An 18,892-nucleotide genomic window follows, 5' to 3' on the forward strand; every position below is an offset into this window, starting at 1 on the left:
ATTGCAATTATATGGATTTGGAGTATTAATAGCATTAAAATATGATCATTTAATTCAATTCCTTAATAGCGATGATCCATTACTAAAAAGTTTTGATTTCTATTATATTACATTAATGTATCAAAGAATTTTTAGTAACTATTACTCTAACATACCGGAGAATGCACTTTTTCATGAAGATATATACAGTGATGAGAATTGATAAAATTCACGTTCAAGTAATAGTGTACAGTAAATGTAGCTGCAAGTAAACTTTCTATATCTATATCAGATTTTTATATAACAAAGCAGCAATATTTGTATTGCTACCATAGGTTTGAATAGAATTTTTCTTGCTAGTTTCTCCAATAAAATGACTCGATAATGAAGCTAATGGGCGATTTCACGGCTTTCATCGAATACATTAGTTTCGTTTATAATTTGATGTTTGTCATTATCAGATTCTAATACTTCAACGGCATTAGAAGCGTTTTCTGCATCTTCGAGTAACTTTGTGATATCTTGCGATGAATCATCATCGAATAATCCTAGGTCAAGATTTATATCAGACGATAAATATTTCGGCGTACGATTTTTACGTCGAAGGGTAACATTTTCGGCAGCTATCTTTCGTATTTCATCAAATGGATTATCATCGCTGATATCAGATATTGGAAGACTATTAACTGAATCGAATTGCTTAATATTACTATTGATTAAATCGTTATCAATGGCCGGTTCTTCACTGATGCACTGTAAATCATCAACATCAAATAGTCCATTTGCTGATGTATTTTCATTATCGTAATCTCCATTTTCTGTAGTTCCATTATCAGAATATTTTATATCGTAGCTATCAGCATTTGTTGGCTCTCTAGAGTTTGTCTTTTCTTCTGCTAGCATGTCATTGGAAGTAGATGATTTATCTTGTACACCTTCGTCCTCATTACCAGAATTCTGTGTTGTTGAATTTATGGATAAATTGCTAAAGTTGGGAGCTTCAGATGAAATTAAACCTGGAATGTTGCTCACGTCTCTACGGAAATGTTTCACAAAGTTGTAATTAGACTAGCTTCTATTATAAAGCCACATTATGCTATCATTATCCGTCCTAAGAATTGGGCATTCTGCATTAGGACTGACGACAACAACACTAATTGATGCTAAGGCATCTCATAAACTTACCTGACAATTAAAACACCTAATTCAGTTTCTAGCAAATTTTTTAGATTAGCTAAAGATTGACGAGGATCCACCGTAGCTAGATGGCAATAGAAACGAATCTAAAATGTATATATAAACAGTGCATTAGAAACAGAATAAAGTAGATGAGCAATCTAGCATAGTTTGCTATGGCAATACGAAATTGATACGAATGCTAAGTACCTGGGCAATGTTCATATTTAGGAGGTACATAGCATATTTAAAACTAAAACTGTCTTTATTTTTCCTGCAGTGAAGAGGAAAGCTAGAGGCAGAAAAAGTAAAAAAATTACTTATTACTATGCACTAAACGGAAATACGTTGAACGCAGTATAAATCCAAATATTATATTATTCATACACTTTCTCCTTTTGTAATTGGCTATTGATATAATCAGCGATTGTTGACTTGGAGCCATAGTAGATCATTTGATAGCGCAGAGGTAAGTCGAGTAGCTGAGATAAGATGATTAACATGTGGCATGTATAGCCTAGACTGACTGATAGCATGTTGTCGTTGCAAGCTAATGTCGAACGATTAGAATTTATTCAATCCCTGATAGGAATATTGTTAGATAACATTCATTGATAGAATTAAGATAATTACCGATTGATTTACCATTACCAGCAATAGGAAGTTTTGCCCCACAGATACTGTGTTCACCAGGAGCGTCCTAAGAGGAAGAGATTTCATTATAATACTAAATAGTTGAAGTGACCGCACCTTACAACATCAATTTTTCTAATATTAATGTCAATATCGATATCTAAATAAAACATTTTATATCATACCTCACAGATAGGATAAATGAAAGATAAATCGGAAGCAAGTTGCCTCCTCCGTTTAAGTAAACTATTTTCAAGTTTACTTAAAAAATCTTCTCTTTCAAGATGAAGTTTTTGCCTTTTCAAAAGTTCCGATTTAAGTTTATTATAATTTTGTTTGCTGTTTTCGAAATGGGCAACTGCAAAATTTTTAATGAGCCACATTTTAGTATTGTTATGATTGATCATTTGCAACAACTACAAGAAACTTGTATTGAAATGATTTCGATAAGAACAACATAAGTGGTAGATAGTAGTATCTATTATAATGGTAACCTCTATTTCTTAATTCCTTCGTAGTCCTTTCGTTAATATCTTGTTCTATAGATTTAAATTAATTAAAAATTATATTTAACAAGCTTTCAATAAAGGTGAACTTACATAAGTAAATTTAACATATTTTTCATATCAAGATTGTTTAACAGGATAGTACCTAGTTTATTTTCCTCTAGTTGATTTTTCAATTCATCCTGCAGCAGAGATTTTCGAAATTTCACGGCTTCTATCTGACTTAGCTAATTGGGTAAAGCGTTGAAAGTGCAATTTAAACAAGATCAGAGAAAAGAAATTAAAGCTACATTAGTATCGTTTTTTCATCATATAATACTTACAATATCTGTTTTATATTTCTTTTTAGCCATTAAGTCATGTATTGTATCCTGTAACTTTTTTATTTTATCTTTCGTTTGAAGAATTGCCTTGCAAGACGTCCGAATCCTTTGATAGTATCATATAAAAAAAATATTAAAGAAAAAGAATTGAGTTAAATAGTTCAATTTTTTGATTTCAAATGAGCTAAAGAACAAGGTACTAACCGATCTAAACAAGCTGCTGTGTAGGATGTGCGAACCTAAAATTTAAATATGATAAATATGGAACCTTTATCAATTGTGAAATTACATACACATAAGAGTATTAAGGACAACACTAGTCATTGTTATGTAATTTTATAAATCGAACGTTTTATTAACTTATGGCATAAGCCTTTAATCTAGGTTATGTCTAAGTTGAACAAAACTATGTTACCAAATTTTTTTCCACTGTAATGAAAATAGGCTCCCTAAGATTGATCCCTTGTAATCCACTACAATCCTTATTTAACAATAGCACAAGAATACGTTATTACAATTTATAATCTCACTCAGATGTAATATATTAGTTAATCGAATGGTTTATACCTTAACTCGAGTGAAATTGTAAAATATTATCATATATGTAGTGTAAATATGTCGCATATGGCTTGCGACATTTATGTAAAAATATATTTTACGTGTCGACCGTATCTTTCTTAGATTAAATTCTTACTTGCGTCGCTGGTGCTGTATAGTAACCCTCTAACATTCCAAAGATAACAGAATTCTGTTCGTACGGTTTTCCATCTTTATGGAGCTAAATTAATAGAGATAAATAAAGGAACATCTAAAGACTTTGCCTAGTAATGTAAACCTGAGGTACGATAGGCTACATAACACCATCACATTAAAATTCGATATCATTTCTTCATTAATTGTATCCTTATTCGTTGGCATACATGCACGTATGCATTTGCTCTACAATAGAGAAATTTTTGCGACGTGTAATCTTTAATACTTACATGTTCTCCAATATATATTAGTCCCTTTAAATCGACGATCCATTCTATAAGTAGATAGCGCGTATCGACAATTTCGGCCCAAATACGAACAATTAAATCTTGATTTTATAGCCATTTAGTTAAGGTGAATACGATTTATAATGTAATGCCATATATTGTATAAATTGCTATTAAGTCTATGTTGTCTAGAAAAATCAAGCCTGATCTATCACACAAAGTCTGGACAAGTTTGATACTACTGCATGACTTAGGTGTAAATGCTACTTTCTCGTAATCTATTACAGTACGTAAATAACATTGCGAGTATTGGCTGAAATTTCTGTCGTATTGATAGCTTCTTAATACGGTTGATAACTGTACTGTAATCCTTGTTAAAAGTAATGATTATGTTTCAATTTACACACTGATAAAAAGCTTCATAAAACGATTTATGACTCGCATGTCAGTTATCGTAGTATTTACAGTATGTACTGTAATACGTGAAAAATCATTGGTGTATGCTACAATAAAGTCTAGAGAATGATTCCCTGCAGAAGAATTATGATCATTGAGAAGCAATATCATGTACGAGCCTTATGTATAATGTCATTTAATCAGTATCAAAGTAGCATGGATTAAATTGATAACGTGGCATAATTTGGAAGTGGGATACGTGTCGATGAAGTCTGAACATATGATGGAAAATGGCTAGGCTCAAATCCACGCCATGTTGGATTCTTGGAGAATAAAATTGCGATCAATAGTTTTAATAATAATAATTAATAGTAATTAATACTAGTAATAATAGCGGAAGACAGTGAAAAATTAGGGTATTGTTAGTCGAAATGCAGGGAATACAAACCAGTGCTAATAGTTTTTCACTGCGGTAGAACTCTATTGGAATAAGCAACAAAATAAGAGTTTTCAGCAATCAGAACAAATGAAGAGAATGTAAACAATAATTAATTTTACTTTAATGATATTTCGTTTATAGCAGCATGATCTCTATCTCCCTGATTATAATTATTGAATACAATTGTTGAAGCTATGTAGTTGATCAATTGAGACTTACCAAGTTGCTGACTATCGCTATGATGTAAGGTAAAGTAGGTATAGAATAACGCATCTCCATTGACATGAGCAAGAGCATCTTGTAATTTATCTGGTGTTGAAAGATTCCTAGCCGAAATATTGCGTAGATGTCGGATACGTCGCTTATAAAAATGGAGTAGAAATAACTATTAGTGTTGTGATGTGCGATAAACATCAACATTGGATGATGTTAATATTGTATGGCAGTGTTTTACAAGCAAGAAGGAGATTGGATCTCATGGAAATGAATCGCCATCTTCTCATCAAAGTCTGCTCTAATATATTGTGTTGTATGAAAGCAAGCGCTAATGCCGTATGGAACAGTACTGAATCCTTGAAGTCGGTATCGTGTACTGACTGACCAGTAACGTATTATATATATATATATCAACATGTCTGACATAACTACAATACGCACCATTAATAACACGTTGAATACACATCTCTGACTTTCTACAATGTCATTTTCCAGTCATTGGACAATATAAGACGCAAACTGATTTAAATAGGATTGCAAAATGAAGTGTAGAGTCTATCTAAGGCATTGAACTGGATTCACGATTTATGGTGCATATTTTCGACTGCTTTCATTTCATGTACTGTATTTTTAAGACGAGTCCATCACGTCATGGCATAATTTTTTCATGTTTGTGCACCGCTGTATGGCAGTTTTGGCTGTTATCTACAGTACACTCTCTCTGCTTTTAGGCTACCGTTATCCATACTATTTTTATGCAATCAATTGGTTGACTATCGACAGACAAGTTAATTTTCAATGCTATTCTTTCTCGAACCTGACTGTCCATACTGCAGGCAGTGAAATACAGTAAATACAAAAAATGAAGTGGTGGTCGAAATGAGTCCATCCTCTACTACCAAGAAATCATTTTTACTAACCAAAATTGATCCTTTTATTAGCTGTACTATAGCATGCTGTTATAGGTGGAGCTAAATACCTGTTGACTAGCCACATGGACGTGCCGAATTCGTCGTAAATGATATTTATAGGAAGACATTGGATAAAATGGAGATTTTCTGATTGGATGAAGAAGGTTTGTGGAAAGTATGTACAGCCACAGCTTGCCAATGCCAACTGACTGACGTGATTTACAGTACTGTACCGGACAGTACATTTTGAAATGTCACCCCAATTTTATATCTATTGTACTGTAGCGAGCCACTTAGTATACAAAGTCCTTTGAACTGCCAGAGTAAATACCGGACTAGGGTGACACTTAAATTGGAGAGACTTTAAAGAGTCTCTACAGTACAGTACTGTAGCGCATAGTGAGACAGTTTACAGAGGAGGCAAGCGTGACGGACTGACTGACGCTCCCGATTTAGCTAGCGCAGACTCACCATTCAAGTCAAAGAGGGGGGTCAAGGGACTACTATGGTTCAAGTGTGCTAGAGTGTCACTATCAAATAGTCCTTGCTAAGATCATCGTGGTAGAGGTAATTCCTTTTAATGGAGCAGACAAGAGCCAAGAGTTTTGTACACTACATAAAACATAAACGAACTGGATTCCCCAGGAGTACGAAAAGGAAATTAAGAAGTGTAGTCTCTGCCGTTTAGTGGTCAAAATCAATACACAAATAATCAGTTTGCTGGTCATTTAGAAACGCATCACTACACTTTCTACCGGTGTCCTGTGCAGTGTGCAGTCTTTACGTCGCATCATACTGTACAGTGTACAATATTTTATACTGTAGACTACAGTACAGCACTGTACTGTACTGTACTGTACTGTACACTTTTAAAGGTCTGTTGGATCAATGCTCTACTGTAGTCCCTTGGTACAGTACTGTACAGTTGACTATTGAGTAATGTACTTCCGTACTGTACTTCCGTACTCTATCTCCACAATATCGACACTACAGTACAGTCAAATGTACTAGTGCAGCGCTGGATCAAACCAGCCAAACTCTCACATAAAAGCAGACCAATGACTTGGCTAAAGTAGTGCCTTCATACTTGAATCACAACGTGGCACCTTGTCAAAGAAAAATGGTGAGTGTTGTCTTGAGAACTTTTCTAATTTTAAACTAGTATTCTACCTGGTAGTTTAGGAGTTTCCCTTTCAACCCCAGTGAAAAAATTTTCATCAATCGAATAGCAACAATGTAAATGACTTTAAATTGTGAATATGCATAAGAGTCTACAGCAGTTATTGCTAGTCATCAAAGCGGCTAGTTTCGAAATGAATGATTGAAAAACTTTCTTGGAGGTAATGTCAGCATTGAAGTACATGAAACACACTGGTTACACTAGTCTACATTGCGGATGCATTTTATAGGACAGCAATTACTCCAAGTATGCTCAATTTTCCTCTTTCCTAGATAGAACATGTTGGAAAAGTTGCTTGCATTCAAGAAAGACTACTGTATTGTAGATGAGGTTTACATTAATTCAATGTACCAAATATAATTCTCACTCAAAACACTGGTGGATGGTGCACAACAATTTCAATGACAATAATGAGTACGTTATATATGCGTATATACTGTACTGTACTGTATATAAAAAATGATATAAAATTTCCATCGGAATGAATTTGTACAGAGAGAGGGAAAATCTCCAATACTTATTGATAGTTCGAAATTTTAAAAAATTTAGTATGCGCGTACTCTACTGGCTGCTCTGCCTTTCTTTCTTCAGTAGACTCGAATATATACAGTACTGTACATTATTGAAAATACGCATTAACAGTGACGATCTTAGGAACTGCTATACGGGCTTCATTCTTATCGGTGTAGATATTATTCTGATAAAGTAGCAATGAATCGATGTGAAAGCCCAAGTGTTATATAGATGTAATCGATATTGTCTCAGAATGTGTAAACATCGTGCAATATTTGAAGCATTGAAACGCGGTACATACAATTCATAAAGTAGATGATGTACAAAGTCTATATAGTCTGCTAGATCAGATAAGATTGCTACATAGAAGTATGATCCTGCGCTTCTTTTATCAACTTGCGGCTACGTTTCACCCATATTTTTCATGTCTTGTGATGATCTTGATTATACTTTTTGTAATACGAGGACCAATTTGATTATCTATACAGTAGTACCAAATCTTGATTAATCTAATTTACCTCTACAACAATTGTGTTATAAATAATAATTTAAAAACTACTGTTTTAATTTCCTTTTTAGGCTTCAAAAGGTTATGATCGATTCTTATCGTTTTTACTATGCTCATTATTGATCCTGCCCATTTCATCATTTGACGATAACGTTAAGTCAGTTAATGTAGCATTAGTATCGAAATGGCCGTCGACGCCGTTGCTCTTGGAAGTCAGGTAATGCAATACATCTTTACATATACTGTATCTTGTCATTATCATCTAAATTTCTACTCGATTACATTATATATATGCTTGACGTACGTATGTCATGGTATCGTATTTTATTGGTCTATCATGAAATAGAATTTCAAAAGATTATTGACGTAAATCTTATACGCGTACAGTAGTTACATTTTGAAATAGATTTACATATCCTTGACGCTTACAGTATATCATTACTAGAACTTTAGTAGCATCAGCTATATAAATTACAACAAAGTGTACTTGTACATGGTGAAAGCTACTTTCTATCTATTAGTATATAAAATTTCTTTCCGGAATATTTTTTAAAATCATGCTGCTTGCTGAAGCGCATTTTCACCATGGATGCCTAATCAGTTGCCATTGTTAACTTTTTATATAATCTCACAATAAAATTGTAGCGAATTTATGTCCAAGCAAGGTGGTCAAACATTCTGGTCGTTTGTTAATTCCATCAATAAATTACCAGATAATTCATCCGATTTAGGTGAGATCAGCTTGTGAACTAATAAATGACGCAATATAGTATCTTTCTGTATTTGTTTATTTGCTATAAAACACTGCCAACACTGCTATGCAATTATGATGATATATGTGATAAAATGATTTTGTTAGTTATTTTGCGATTAGATTGATGGCATCACCATAATTAAATAGCATGCCTACTACAAATAGCTCTCATCTTCTATATCATGCAAGGTACAATAACATACTTATCATTTGATATCATCCCTTTCAGATACGTACAACTTTGTCATGAAAAAAGGCCAAGATTTATTACAACCCTTGACATTGGATGTTTTGAAACTTTCCTTATCATTGAGATCGTATTCACCTCGTGTTGAAATGTTTTTGCAAGTATGAGCTGCAGCACTATTATATCTTAATGTGATTAATCTTATAAAATATAGCGTTACTTGGAACGCAATAATTGTTAACAAGCAATTGAAGGATTTGTAGTTACTACAATTGACGTGTTCGTAAGTTTAAGTGCTTTGGCTGAAAATTTATTGATAGCGTATCCTAAATAATTTAGATAAGTCGATACTTCAAAGATAAACCAAAATGTGCTGCTTTTGCGCAATTAAACGGAAAGTTTATATGTACAACGAAGGAGTTGGAAGCAGAGTTAAAATCGTCAGGATTGCAGTAAGTTAATAAATTGTATGTTAGGTCTTTCCAGTTCTGTTATGGTTTAAGCAATTGATATAATCTCTTTACTATTTTAAAAATAGAATTTACTATAGAATGAAATCAATATTAATATGGATGTATTCGTATGGTATTGTAATTATGACTAACGATTAGTATTATCGCAGTTCGGAACCGGAACTCTATACATTTGATCATATTTATCCAACTTCGGCGCAAGCCAGTGACCTTCCTGTCGCTATTCTGTATGGTCAACTAGGCGAAAATCATTGTAGGGAATTGCATTCGTTTCTTTACAAAAGAGCCAAGGATGGCCAAATCAAATACGTATTTAGACACTTTGTTGTGGTAAGAACTGATTACCGCTTTGCTAATTTAAGAAATATTATGATTACTATTGACTTGACAACAACTAATAGTCAAAGTCACGCTTGTACGATATTATTTAGAATGAAGATCAAGAGAGATTATCACTATCCGGTTATGGTGTTGAACTAGATATTAAGAGTACTGAGTATAAGGCTGAGGATGATACAAAAGTAGATGAAGGTAGTAATGAATCGTATTTTTTTATCGATTTTATTAATATTATACTGATATTGTAATAATATACTAGCTAATGTCGATAACCTTGGATCGACCCAAGAAAGCTCTGATGATGAAGTAGATGGCTTTCTATTTCATACCTTAAGGTAATAAAAATCTTATTAGAATTTTAATTAAAATACAGTATATACCCCAATAGTATTGGTTAGAGCATGATCATGTATTATATAGGAAGAAATACCCGCAAAAGTTGAAAGAGTTAGGGCAATTTAAGAAACATCTACTTGATGATCGAAATGAAGTAGCCCCTTTAAAAGTCTGGCAATTACAGAGTAAGTCTGTAAAAAGATATTGAAATGTACTAGTACATGTTATCCCTTGCTTAAAGCCGCTCATTGCCATAAAATAAGATTATGAAATCTTGAGCACTATGATAAGTTTTAAGTGAAGGAAAGTGAATCTATTTTGTACGATAATACTAGATCTAGGTTTTCAAGCTGCTCAACGTGTTTTGTCAGCTGGTAATGATGCTCTAACAACCCTTCGTGACATAAGTCAAAACTTGCCAACATTTGCAAGGTTCTTAAATATTAGCAGTACTTTAGTACAAGAGCTTTTTCGATAAGTACATGATACTGTTATTATAACTGGCACCTATATTTGCTTATATCATCAGACCGACTATCAAATTTCAAGTACGTAACGAAGTTCGGAAAGAAATTAAGGCAAATCAAAAAGTACGTTGATAGCCTTAAACGTAAATCTTCAATATTATCCTACTTGTTGTTTTTAGCTATTGCTTTCACAGGTAGCTGCTTAATTTATACCTCTACGTTCATTATAGATATTTTCTGCAGAACTCGGTCTAGACGCTGGCCAATCTGCAATGTATTTTAATGGTGTACCTTTTGCTTTGGGAGAAATGACCATATATGAGTACGTAATGGAAGTTCTATGTCTTAGTAGATTCTTTAAATCGTTTAAGAATATAGCGAGCTATTGTTTCTTTACAGTCTCTTAGAAATTATAGAAGAAGACTCCAATGTTGTCAGCAATTTACAAAAATTAGGAATCGCGGTACGCAAACTCTTGCTCTATTTTGCAAATCTTGGCATTCAATTCAAGCTATCAGTGGCTAATTAAAAATTTTAATTACAAACTTTTTCAATTTTTGAGTCTTTTAAGTAAATAAGGTATCGTGTCGTAAATGATTTTTATTTTGCGTATCATCCATAGAAAGAAGATCAACAGCACTTTATTAAGTTAGCTGCTAAATCGACCTTTAGTTCCCGCGTTATTGATATGAGAGATAATTCAGTTATTGTGAGTTCTGTAAACTGACGTTACATTAAAATTTTAAGGTTCGGTAATAAATACACAATATAAATATTTAAAATACTGTGATATTATTAGTACATTAATAATATCGAAACGGATCAAGATTACTTTCGTTGGCCTTCAAGCGTTCAAGAACTACTACGACCCGCTTTTCCCGGTATGCTGCGATATGTCCGAAAGAATTTATACCATGTCGTAAGTACTAGTATTTACGTGTTGGCAATGTAATACTAAAAATCATTAGAAGCAAATCAAGAGGCTGTCATTTTTATAAATTCAATGACAACTGTATTATGTGTCTGATTTTTTGATAAAGGTCTTTTGTATCGATCCAGTTGAGTCACAAAGCGTTGAAGTCATACAAATGCTGGATTTATTCCATCGTAATTACGTACCAATGCGGTAAGTAATGCGTTTCATGAATATATTACGTAGAAAAATTATTGAAGAGTTATATTTCCGTCAGTACATGTTTTGTGAATGTTTTTTTATTAGACTGGGTATTCTATTTGTGTCAGCTAATAAAAATAAAAACGTAGACGGCACTGTCGATGCTTCAGTAGGAATTGTTCGAGCGTTTTCTTATATTCAGGAATCTAAGGGTGCTCAGGCAGCCCTAAGATGGCTCACACAGGTATATTTAAGATACATTTTACTCTAAAATTATTATTTACTTCTTTTCGACTGGTGAGATTGTTTCTTTAAGCAAATTACGATTTGATTGATAGCTGTATGGAAATAGCATTCCGTCAGCTAAGCAAGTTGTCGAGAAATTTAAAAGTTGGTTTGGTGGCACTTTAGTAAATAAAGTCTTAAAAAATGGTGGAACGTATGACAATTTAAGATTGGTAAGTGCATCAATGTATGCTGTTGTTTTCGCGTTAAAAATAAACCTTCTTTATCGGTCATGATTTTAGATAGTTATGTCTACTATTAAATGGATAGCCAGTTAGCAAAGATATTACTGAAATAAAACTAATGAAACAAGGTTTATTTAGTTTATTAAAGCGGAAGTTACTAAAAGTTAAAAATATTTTTCAGTACCTTGATGTGTAGTATTGTAAGTTGAAATGGTATATTTGTGCTTCTTTTATGTAGGAGAGCAGTTCTTTTTTTGATAGTATTGGAATACGAAAACTACCACAAGTAATCGTGAACGGTGTACAATTAACAGATGTATGTGATAAACTATAACGTTTTATCTTTGGATTTATAATCTGCATTAAATTAGCTCATTAGTTTTCATATTTATTAGTTTCCTATCTTACGCTCTGTACTAATTCTAAAATTGAACCTGACTTATAGCTACATGACATAGAAGGGGGTATCGTTGGAGAGTATCATAATCAGATGCCAAAATTACAGGAATATGTTCAAGCGGTAAATGAACTATAGTATTTCTGATATTTATACGACAAATGGTCGATGGATAGTCGACTACTTTCTGACATTTGAAATGAAATAAAGTGATAGTTAATATAACGTAGTGTCTGCAGTCATATATAGCCACTCTTTATGCAATCTTTGTAACGGTTAAATAATTTCTTGTTTAATTTATCCAATCTGTAGGGAAAAATCTCAGATTCTACAAATATTTATGATTACCTTATGTCACAACCACATGTTATACCAAGATATAGTTATCAAGTTTTCAGAGACAATTTACATTATATAAAGGGATTGAGCCGTTACACAGAAGGTATGCTAAAAATATCAAAACGGGAGATTAGCTATATAACAACGCAATAGCCTCTCTAATGGGTGAATTATAATTAGAATCAAAAGCAGATGAAGTTGAAGGCACCTCAGCAGCTGCCTCCGTTATCAAATCAGTAAATTATGTGATTTCTTCAAAAGGTATGGTAATATTTTAGAATTTTATCATTAGCCCGATGTATATTTTAAAAGATTTATTGCTCTATATTTATCTATTTTAATTTGAGTAACGAATCTTAATTTTATTTGAATCTATATGAAGATTCTTTAAAGGTTCGGCCATTAACTTTTTGGGTTGTAGTGGATTTATTTACCTCATCCGGCAAGCAGCTACTGCTGCAGGCTTTACAGTATCTGGTAAGGCTATAGATCTGTTTCGAATAAAAGTAAACTATATTTCTGATATTATATACAAATTTTGGAGATATCACTTCTGCATTGCTATTTAGCCATGTCTTTCCTTCGTAATATTTGATCGATTTAGTATTTTTATAGAAAATGTACCTAAGTTGCCTCTTATTTCTACATAGTCATCTTCCGAAAAAGCAAGAGTTGGCGTAATTCACAACACTAAGAGCTCTTCCGTTTTGGATGGAAAAAGGCATTCTTTAATTGAATTATACGAGGCCTTAGTACAAGTTGACAACTTCGCTGAGATTTCTTCAGTTAAATCGTTGTTGTCGCACTTCGTAGAGAAACAGATTGACTCTATATCGAGCTTAGATGAAATTCGAAATGTTCGTAAATTTTTTTAATTGGAAAGATTATTAATTTACAGTTAATAAAATTTTTTTTGACTTGGTTAAATCAGGTAAATGTAAATGACTTAAAGTCAGCCTTAAGTGAAGAAGCATTTCAGAAGTCCGTTTATAGGAAAGTACAGAAAGGTTTGGAGTTTTGTCAATCTTTTATTAACCTCGAGGCTGGGCAAAATGCGATTATTGCTAATGGAAAGGTGCAATATTTAATGTCTATTAACATATCTTTTTAATCTATGCAGTACAGTTGTAACAATACCGATGCTTTAGGCGGACCACTGATAAGAAATTAATAGCTACTGGTACTTTCTTTGCCGTTCTTACTATCTATAATCGTTTACGTTAGGTTTATGGTCCTGTCAGTGATGACGATCCGTTCGTTGCGAGTGACTTTAGACTAGTTGAAACATTGGATTGGAGACATCACCTGAAGAAAATTTCCAAACTACTAACGAAATATCAGCCTGGTGATACCTTGGATTCCATAAGGTGAGTTTTGCAATAAATGTAATGCACATCGGGATCGAAGCCTTCATACTTTAAAGTTTTCAAAATTTAAATAGTATTATTAGAATTGATATATACAAAAGTGAACTACTGAGTTAATCAAAGTCATTTTATATTTAGGATGGTTTCTGACATGAATATGGCTATTTCTGGTCTTATTTCTGATAATTCGAACTATGTTCGAACTCAGATGCCTTCTCTTAAACATGCTCACAGGTTAGGGTTATTCTCCAAATTAAATAAGAACCCGCATCAAAGGATTTACATAACGAAATACATAAAAACGGTTCTGATTAATATACAATTGTCATTATCTTTTAGCGCGGTTACGTTTAGCAACTCTGGGTCTGAGCTAGGTCATGAGATTGTCGCGATTATAAATCCGCTATCGAAAGGTATCGTAAAAAGAGAATACAACTGAATAAAAAACCTTGAATATTTATCTTTTTTAATTTGTCAATAAATGACGGAAATTTTATTACATATAGATGCTCAAGTTATGACTCCAATAATAATGGTAAAATCTTGTTGATAATACGTATAATGCCGTATATCATCTGTGGGGTTTACATAACCGGATTTGCCATTAAGTATATTTACGTCAACATTTTTTGTTGGTATTTATTATAGAATTTACTAAAAGCAACTAAAGTGGATATTACTGTGTTAATGAATCCAGCATCTATGCTATCAGAAATGCCCTTAAATAGGTAAATGTTGCGCAGCAAGATTGCTCTTTTGATTTTATGATGTTACCGTGTTTGTGATGAATTATGAAGCTGATCATTATTATTTTTTACTAGTTTTTTCCGCTACGTATTAGAGCCAGAACTCAAATTTAGTAAAGAAGGAAGGTATGAAGTCAGAAATATTTTATAGTTACTTTTACTTTCAATACTGTAAATAAAATTATTTTTTTCACTGTTTAAAGATTGATAAGCAAACCGGTAGCTCAATTTACGAAAATTCCGGAATCCTTACTACTTACCTTAAATATGAAGACACCTGAATCATGGATGGTCGAATCAATGATTTCCGTATATGATTTAGATAATATTCGCCTAGATCAGGTGAGCGAAGTTGCAATATGGTAACATTCATGAAATGATAAGTTTATCAAAAAGTAAAATTTACTATGCAATTTATCACCATAATTCTATTATACTTTATGACTGATGAAAGCAAAATTTTATTTAAGCCTGAAGAAATATTATGGTTACAAATGTTGCTTGATTATGTGTTTACAGCTCAACCAGGGTGTTAAAGCATTGTATGCTCTAGAGTATATACTACTTGAAGGCCATTGCTTTGATAGCGTTACCAGTGAACCACCCCGTGGACTTCAATTTGTCATGGGCACGGATACCGATCCAGCTATGGTGGATACCATCGTCATGGCAAATTTGGTAATATTCTAGTCATTTTTAGGAAATTAATGCTGCGTCATCTTCAGATGATATTAACAGAATTATTATTAAGATTACTTTTTGTTATTTCCTGTGACTTTACCTGTATATTTGATAGGGATACTTCCAAATGAAAGCAAATCCAGGGCTTTGGAAGTTACAGCTAAGACCTGGAAGATCTGAAAATTTATATAAAATTGACAGGTTAGAACCACTGATATTAATGTAATATAATTTTATTAGTAATAATCAGGGACTTCTAGAATTCTCTCCTAGAAGTCTCTTAGAAGTCCCTGGTAATAATATACGACGTGAACAATAGCTAAAAATTATACACTATTTACTAATTTACGTAAGTCATGATGGAGAAATCGGCAAGTCTACTGATTCTATCGCAATTTCTATCGAAAACTTTAAAGGCAAAATTATACAAGTCAAGGTAATTACTCCTATTATTCATCAGTTAGATAATCTAAAATGTGGAATAAAGAATTGACTCTTTATAAATACTTTTATGGAGTGATAATACTAATCGGTATGTATAGGTAGGAAAAAAGCCTGGAAAAGAACGCGAGAGTTTGCTGTCGGATGTACCTGCAGGAAGGGAACAGCCTGGAATTTGGGATTCGATATCGAAGTGAGTAGTTACTTGTTTATTATGGCAAATTAGTACTTTGTAATAATATGTAGAATTAAAATCATTATTATCTCTACAATCAAGCTTTGTTGGTAGTGGTACTTCTCAAGAGGGTATTGAGACGGAATTTAACGAAACCATCAACATATTTACGGTTGCTTCAGGCCATTTATACGAACGATTTCTTAGGTGATTATCATAGTTTATTAGATGGCTTTGAATTTGTTAGGTAAAATTATAAATATCATTATTTGGTACGGCTTAATAATTATTACGCTATACTATAACGGCTTAGCGCGAAAATAATATTTCATGGTCATTCACAGGATAATGATGCTTAGCGTCTTGAAGCATACCAAGAATCCCGTTAAATTTTGGTTTCTTAAGAACTTTCTTTCTCCCAATTTTAAGGTTAGTTTAAAAATTTATCCTTAGTATTGTAGCTTATGAAGTATTCGTTTATTTTCTTAATTTCTCAACTTATTCCATCATTCCTCGTGCTTTATTATCTTGCAAAGGATTCAATCCCTGTTATGGCAAAGAACTATAATTTTGGCTATGAATATGTTCAATACAAGTGGCCCAGATGGCTTCGTCAGCAGACGGAAAAACAACGTGTGATTTGGGGGTAGGTTGTTATCGTTAACTGGGATGAAATTCTTTGTGAAGATTTTTAACCTGTAGAAATTATACCTGATTTTAGATACAAAATTCTTTTCTTGGATGTACTCTTCCCTCTTGGTATAAAGAAAATTATCTTTGTTGATGCAGATCAGGTAGTTAATAACTTTTAGTATGTATGTAGCAATCTAAGAATAGTAAGCTAGACACTACCAAAAGATATCGAAAGAATTTTAGTCTGTCAATATGATGAGTAGTGATATTGCTATTTTTGAGTGGCTGTAATTAACATAATCTACTGTGTTAGCAACATTGTAAAAATCTATGCCTATCGACATTCTATTTGTTATAGATCGTTCGAACAGACTTGAAAGAGTTAATGGATTTAGATTTAGAAGGCGCTCCATATGCTTATACTCCCTTTTGTGATAGTCGCAAAGAAATGGATGGATTCAGGTAATTAATGGATCTACCCTTTGTGGTTTAATTGCTGTAGATTCTAGTTCTTGTATATGAAATTTCTAATTGCTTAATTGGTAATAAAGGTTTTGGAATTCTGGATACTGGCGTCAACATTTAGCTGGTCGAAGATATCACATTAGGCACGTAGTGTGAAATTTGCCTTACAACCGTTTAGCTTTATGTTAAGCACCTATAGATATTTTTCGCAAGCTATAAAATAATGGAATGCTAAAAATTGATATTATAATTGACATTCGTGAATAGTGCTTTATATGTTGTGGACTTGAAACGTTTCCGATTACTTGCTGCCGGTGACAGACTCCGCGGCCAATATCAGGTAGAGTTTATCTTCTTATAGCCTAAGAAAATGATGATTATGAAACTAAATCGGTTTTTCTATTACCGTGGATAGGGTTTGAGTGCTGATCCTAACAGCTTAGCAAACTTAGATCAGGTACGCGCTCAGATATGGTATTTACTGTGATTGCTTTTCGATTTTAATACTATAAAATGCGAAAGATATAATTTCAATATTGATGAATTTATTGTTGTTGTTGGTATGCTATTAGGACTTACCAAATAATATGATTCACCAAGTACCCATTAAGTCTTTACCGCAAGACTGGCTATGGTGCGAGACGTGGTGTTCCGATGGATCGAAAGCTACTGCCAAGACTATTGATATGGTAATGACATTATTCAGTTATATACGAGTATATACAGTACATTAAATCGATTATGGATAGAAAATTTAAGTATATTATCGATTGTAGTGTAATAATCCGCTGACGAAAGAGCCGAAGTTAGATCGAGCTATTCGTATTGCCGAAGAATGGAAAGATTACGATAAGGAGATAAAATCGGTTTTAGAAGAGTACAAAAACGCGGAAAGCAAAAGCTCGAGTGCTGGTGATGACCATAAAAGTAGTGATAAAAATCCGATATAGCCAGACTCTTATTATTAAGACGTAGTGTCTAACTATTATCATTTCTAATCATTTCTTTTAGGTAAAAGGAAAGATGAACTATAATCGCAGAATCTACCTCCTGCATTCTTAAGAAAGATTTTTAATGTAGATTTCGTATTATAATCATTGAATGACTATACATATATTGTGGCATCATCAGTCCCATGTCGGTTATTACTTAGTATCTAGTATTGACTATCATTAATATTAATATAACTTGCGATATAAGGAATGCTTACAGACACAGTGAAAGTTTTGTTTCATACTGATATGAAGTAACTTATTATCAATGTGTCCATGACATATTTGTATTGTCAATTTTTATGTAATAATCCTATTGGAGATTGTCTATTCCCTTAGATTAATTTGTTATCGGATGACTGAGCTTGAATACATCCAGTTACTGAAAGGCTTTTCTTTAAAAAGTAAAGCTTGGTTTCATGGGATTTGTCAACATTTTTGGTGATTGAATGTTACAACGACTATACAATAAATAATTCTTATTTAGGGTCAAATAAAATTTTTGTTATCCAGGGATTCATATTGGGATACAACGCAATGCACTCTTATGAAATAGATTTAAGATAGCCTATGACTGTATTAGCAATGTTCATATTACTATTCTACAATAATTAGCAAATCCCTAAATCGATAATAAGATCTTTTTACCATTAAATTTTGCTAATATTATATGAAATTTGCTAGGATTGCAATTTTCTGTTATCTCGATTCTAGGTCAATACAATCTCCTAAAGCAAACACTGAACTTTACTCGTC

The 18,892-nt window shown here is 32.8% G+C and overlaps 2 protein-coding genes across 2 annotated transcripts; one reads left to right on the plus strand and one right to left on the minus strand.

The window, feature by feature from the left end:
- Nucleotides 1–369: 369 nt before the first annotated feature.
- TRIADDRAFT_52233 (uncharacterized protein) lies at nt 370–5,644 on the minus strand (the record flags this gene model as incomplete). The annotated part of the gene is made up of 14 exons (XM_002108800.1): nt 370–1,015; nt 1,165–1,262; nt 1,366–1,447; nt 1,543–1,705; nt 1,801–1,855; nt 1,974–2,146; nt 2,283–2,327; nt 2,440–2,521; nt 2,618–2,723; nt 2,822–2,856; nt 3,312–3,395; nt 3,601–3,698; nt 4,652–4,758; nt 5,628–5,644. 14 exons carry the CDS (start codon nt 5,642–5,644, stop codon nt 370–372), a joined length of 1,791 nt encoding a protein of 596 aa, XP_002108836.1.
- A 1,035-nt stretch (nt 5,645–6,679) lies between these two features.
- On the plus strand, nt 6,680–18,094 carry TRIADDRAFT_52234 (uncharacterized protein; the record flags this gene model as incomplete). The annotated part of the gene is made up of 45 exons (XM_002108066.1): nt 6,680–6,682; nt 7,832–7,977; nt 8,406–8,491; nt 8,744–8,862; nt 9,041–9,153; nt 9,324–9,504; nt 9,606–9,705; nt 9,773–9,848; nt 9,934–10,034; nt 10,185–10,281; nt 10,379–10,439; nt 10,547–10,638; nt 10,716–10,779; nt 10,939–11,025; nt 11,116–11,235; nt 11,357–11,442; nt 11,536–11,674; nt 11,769–11,888; nt 12,139–12,216; nt 12,346–12,420; nt 12,610–12,739; nt 12,817–12,897; nt 13,019–13,113; nt 13,287–13,493; nt 13,568–13,711; nt 13,861–14,003; nt 14,142–14,237; nt 14,343–14,416; nt 14,510–14,538; nt 14,652–14,731; nt 14,825–14,875; nt 14,953–15,091; nt 15,269–15,427; nt 15,546–15,631; nt 15,785–15,866; nt 15,973–16,064; nt 16,149–16,253; nt 16,391–16,475; nt 16,583–16,692; nt 16,768–16,840; nt 17,038–17,141; nt 17,412–17,484; nt 17,560–17,601; nt 17,717–17,833; nt 17,921–18,094. 45 exons carry the CDS (start codon nt 6,680–6,682, stop codon nt 18,092–18,094), a joined length of 4,515 nt encoding a protein of 1,504 aa, XP_002108102.1.
- Nucleotides 18,095–18,892: the final 798 nt, after the last annotated feature.

This window comes from Trichoplax adhaerens, genomic scaffold, assembly GCF_000150275.1.
Source record: "Trichoplax adhaerens TRIADscaffold_1 genomic scaffold, whole genome shotgun sequence".
NCBI lineage: Eukaryota > Metazoa > Placozoa > Uniplacotomia > Trichoplacea > Trichoplacidae > Trichoplax > Trichoplax adhaerens.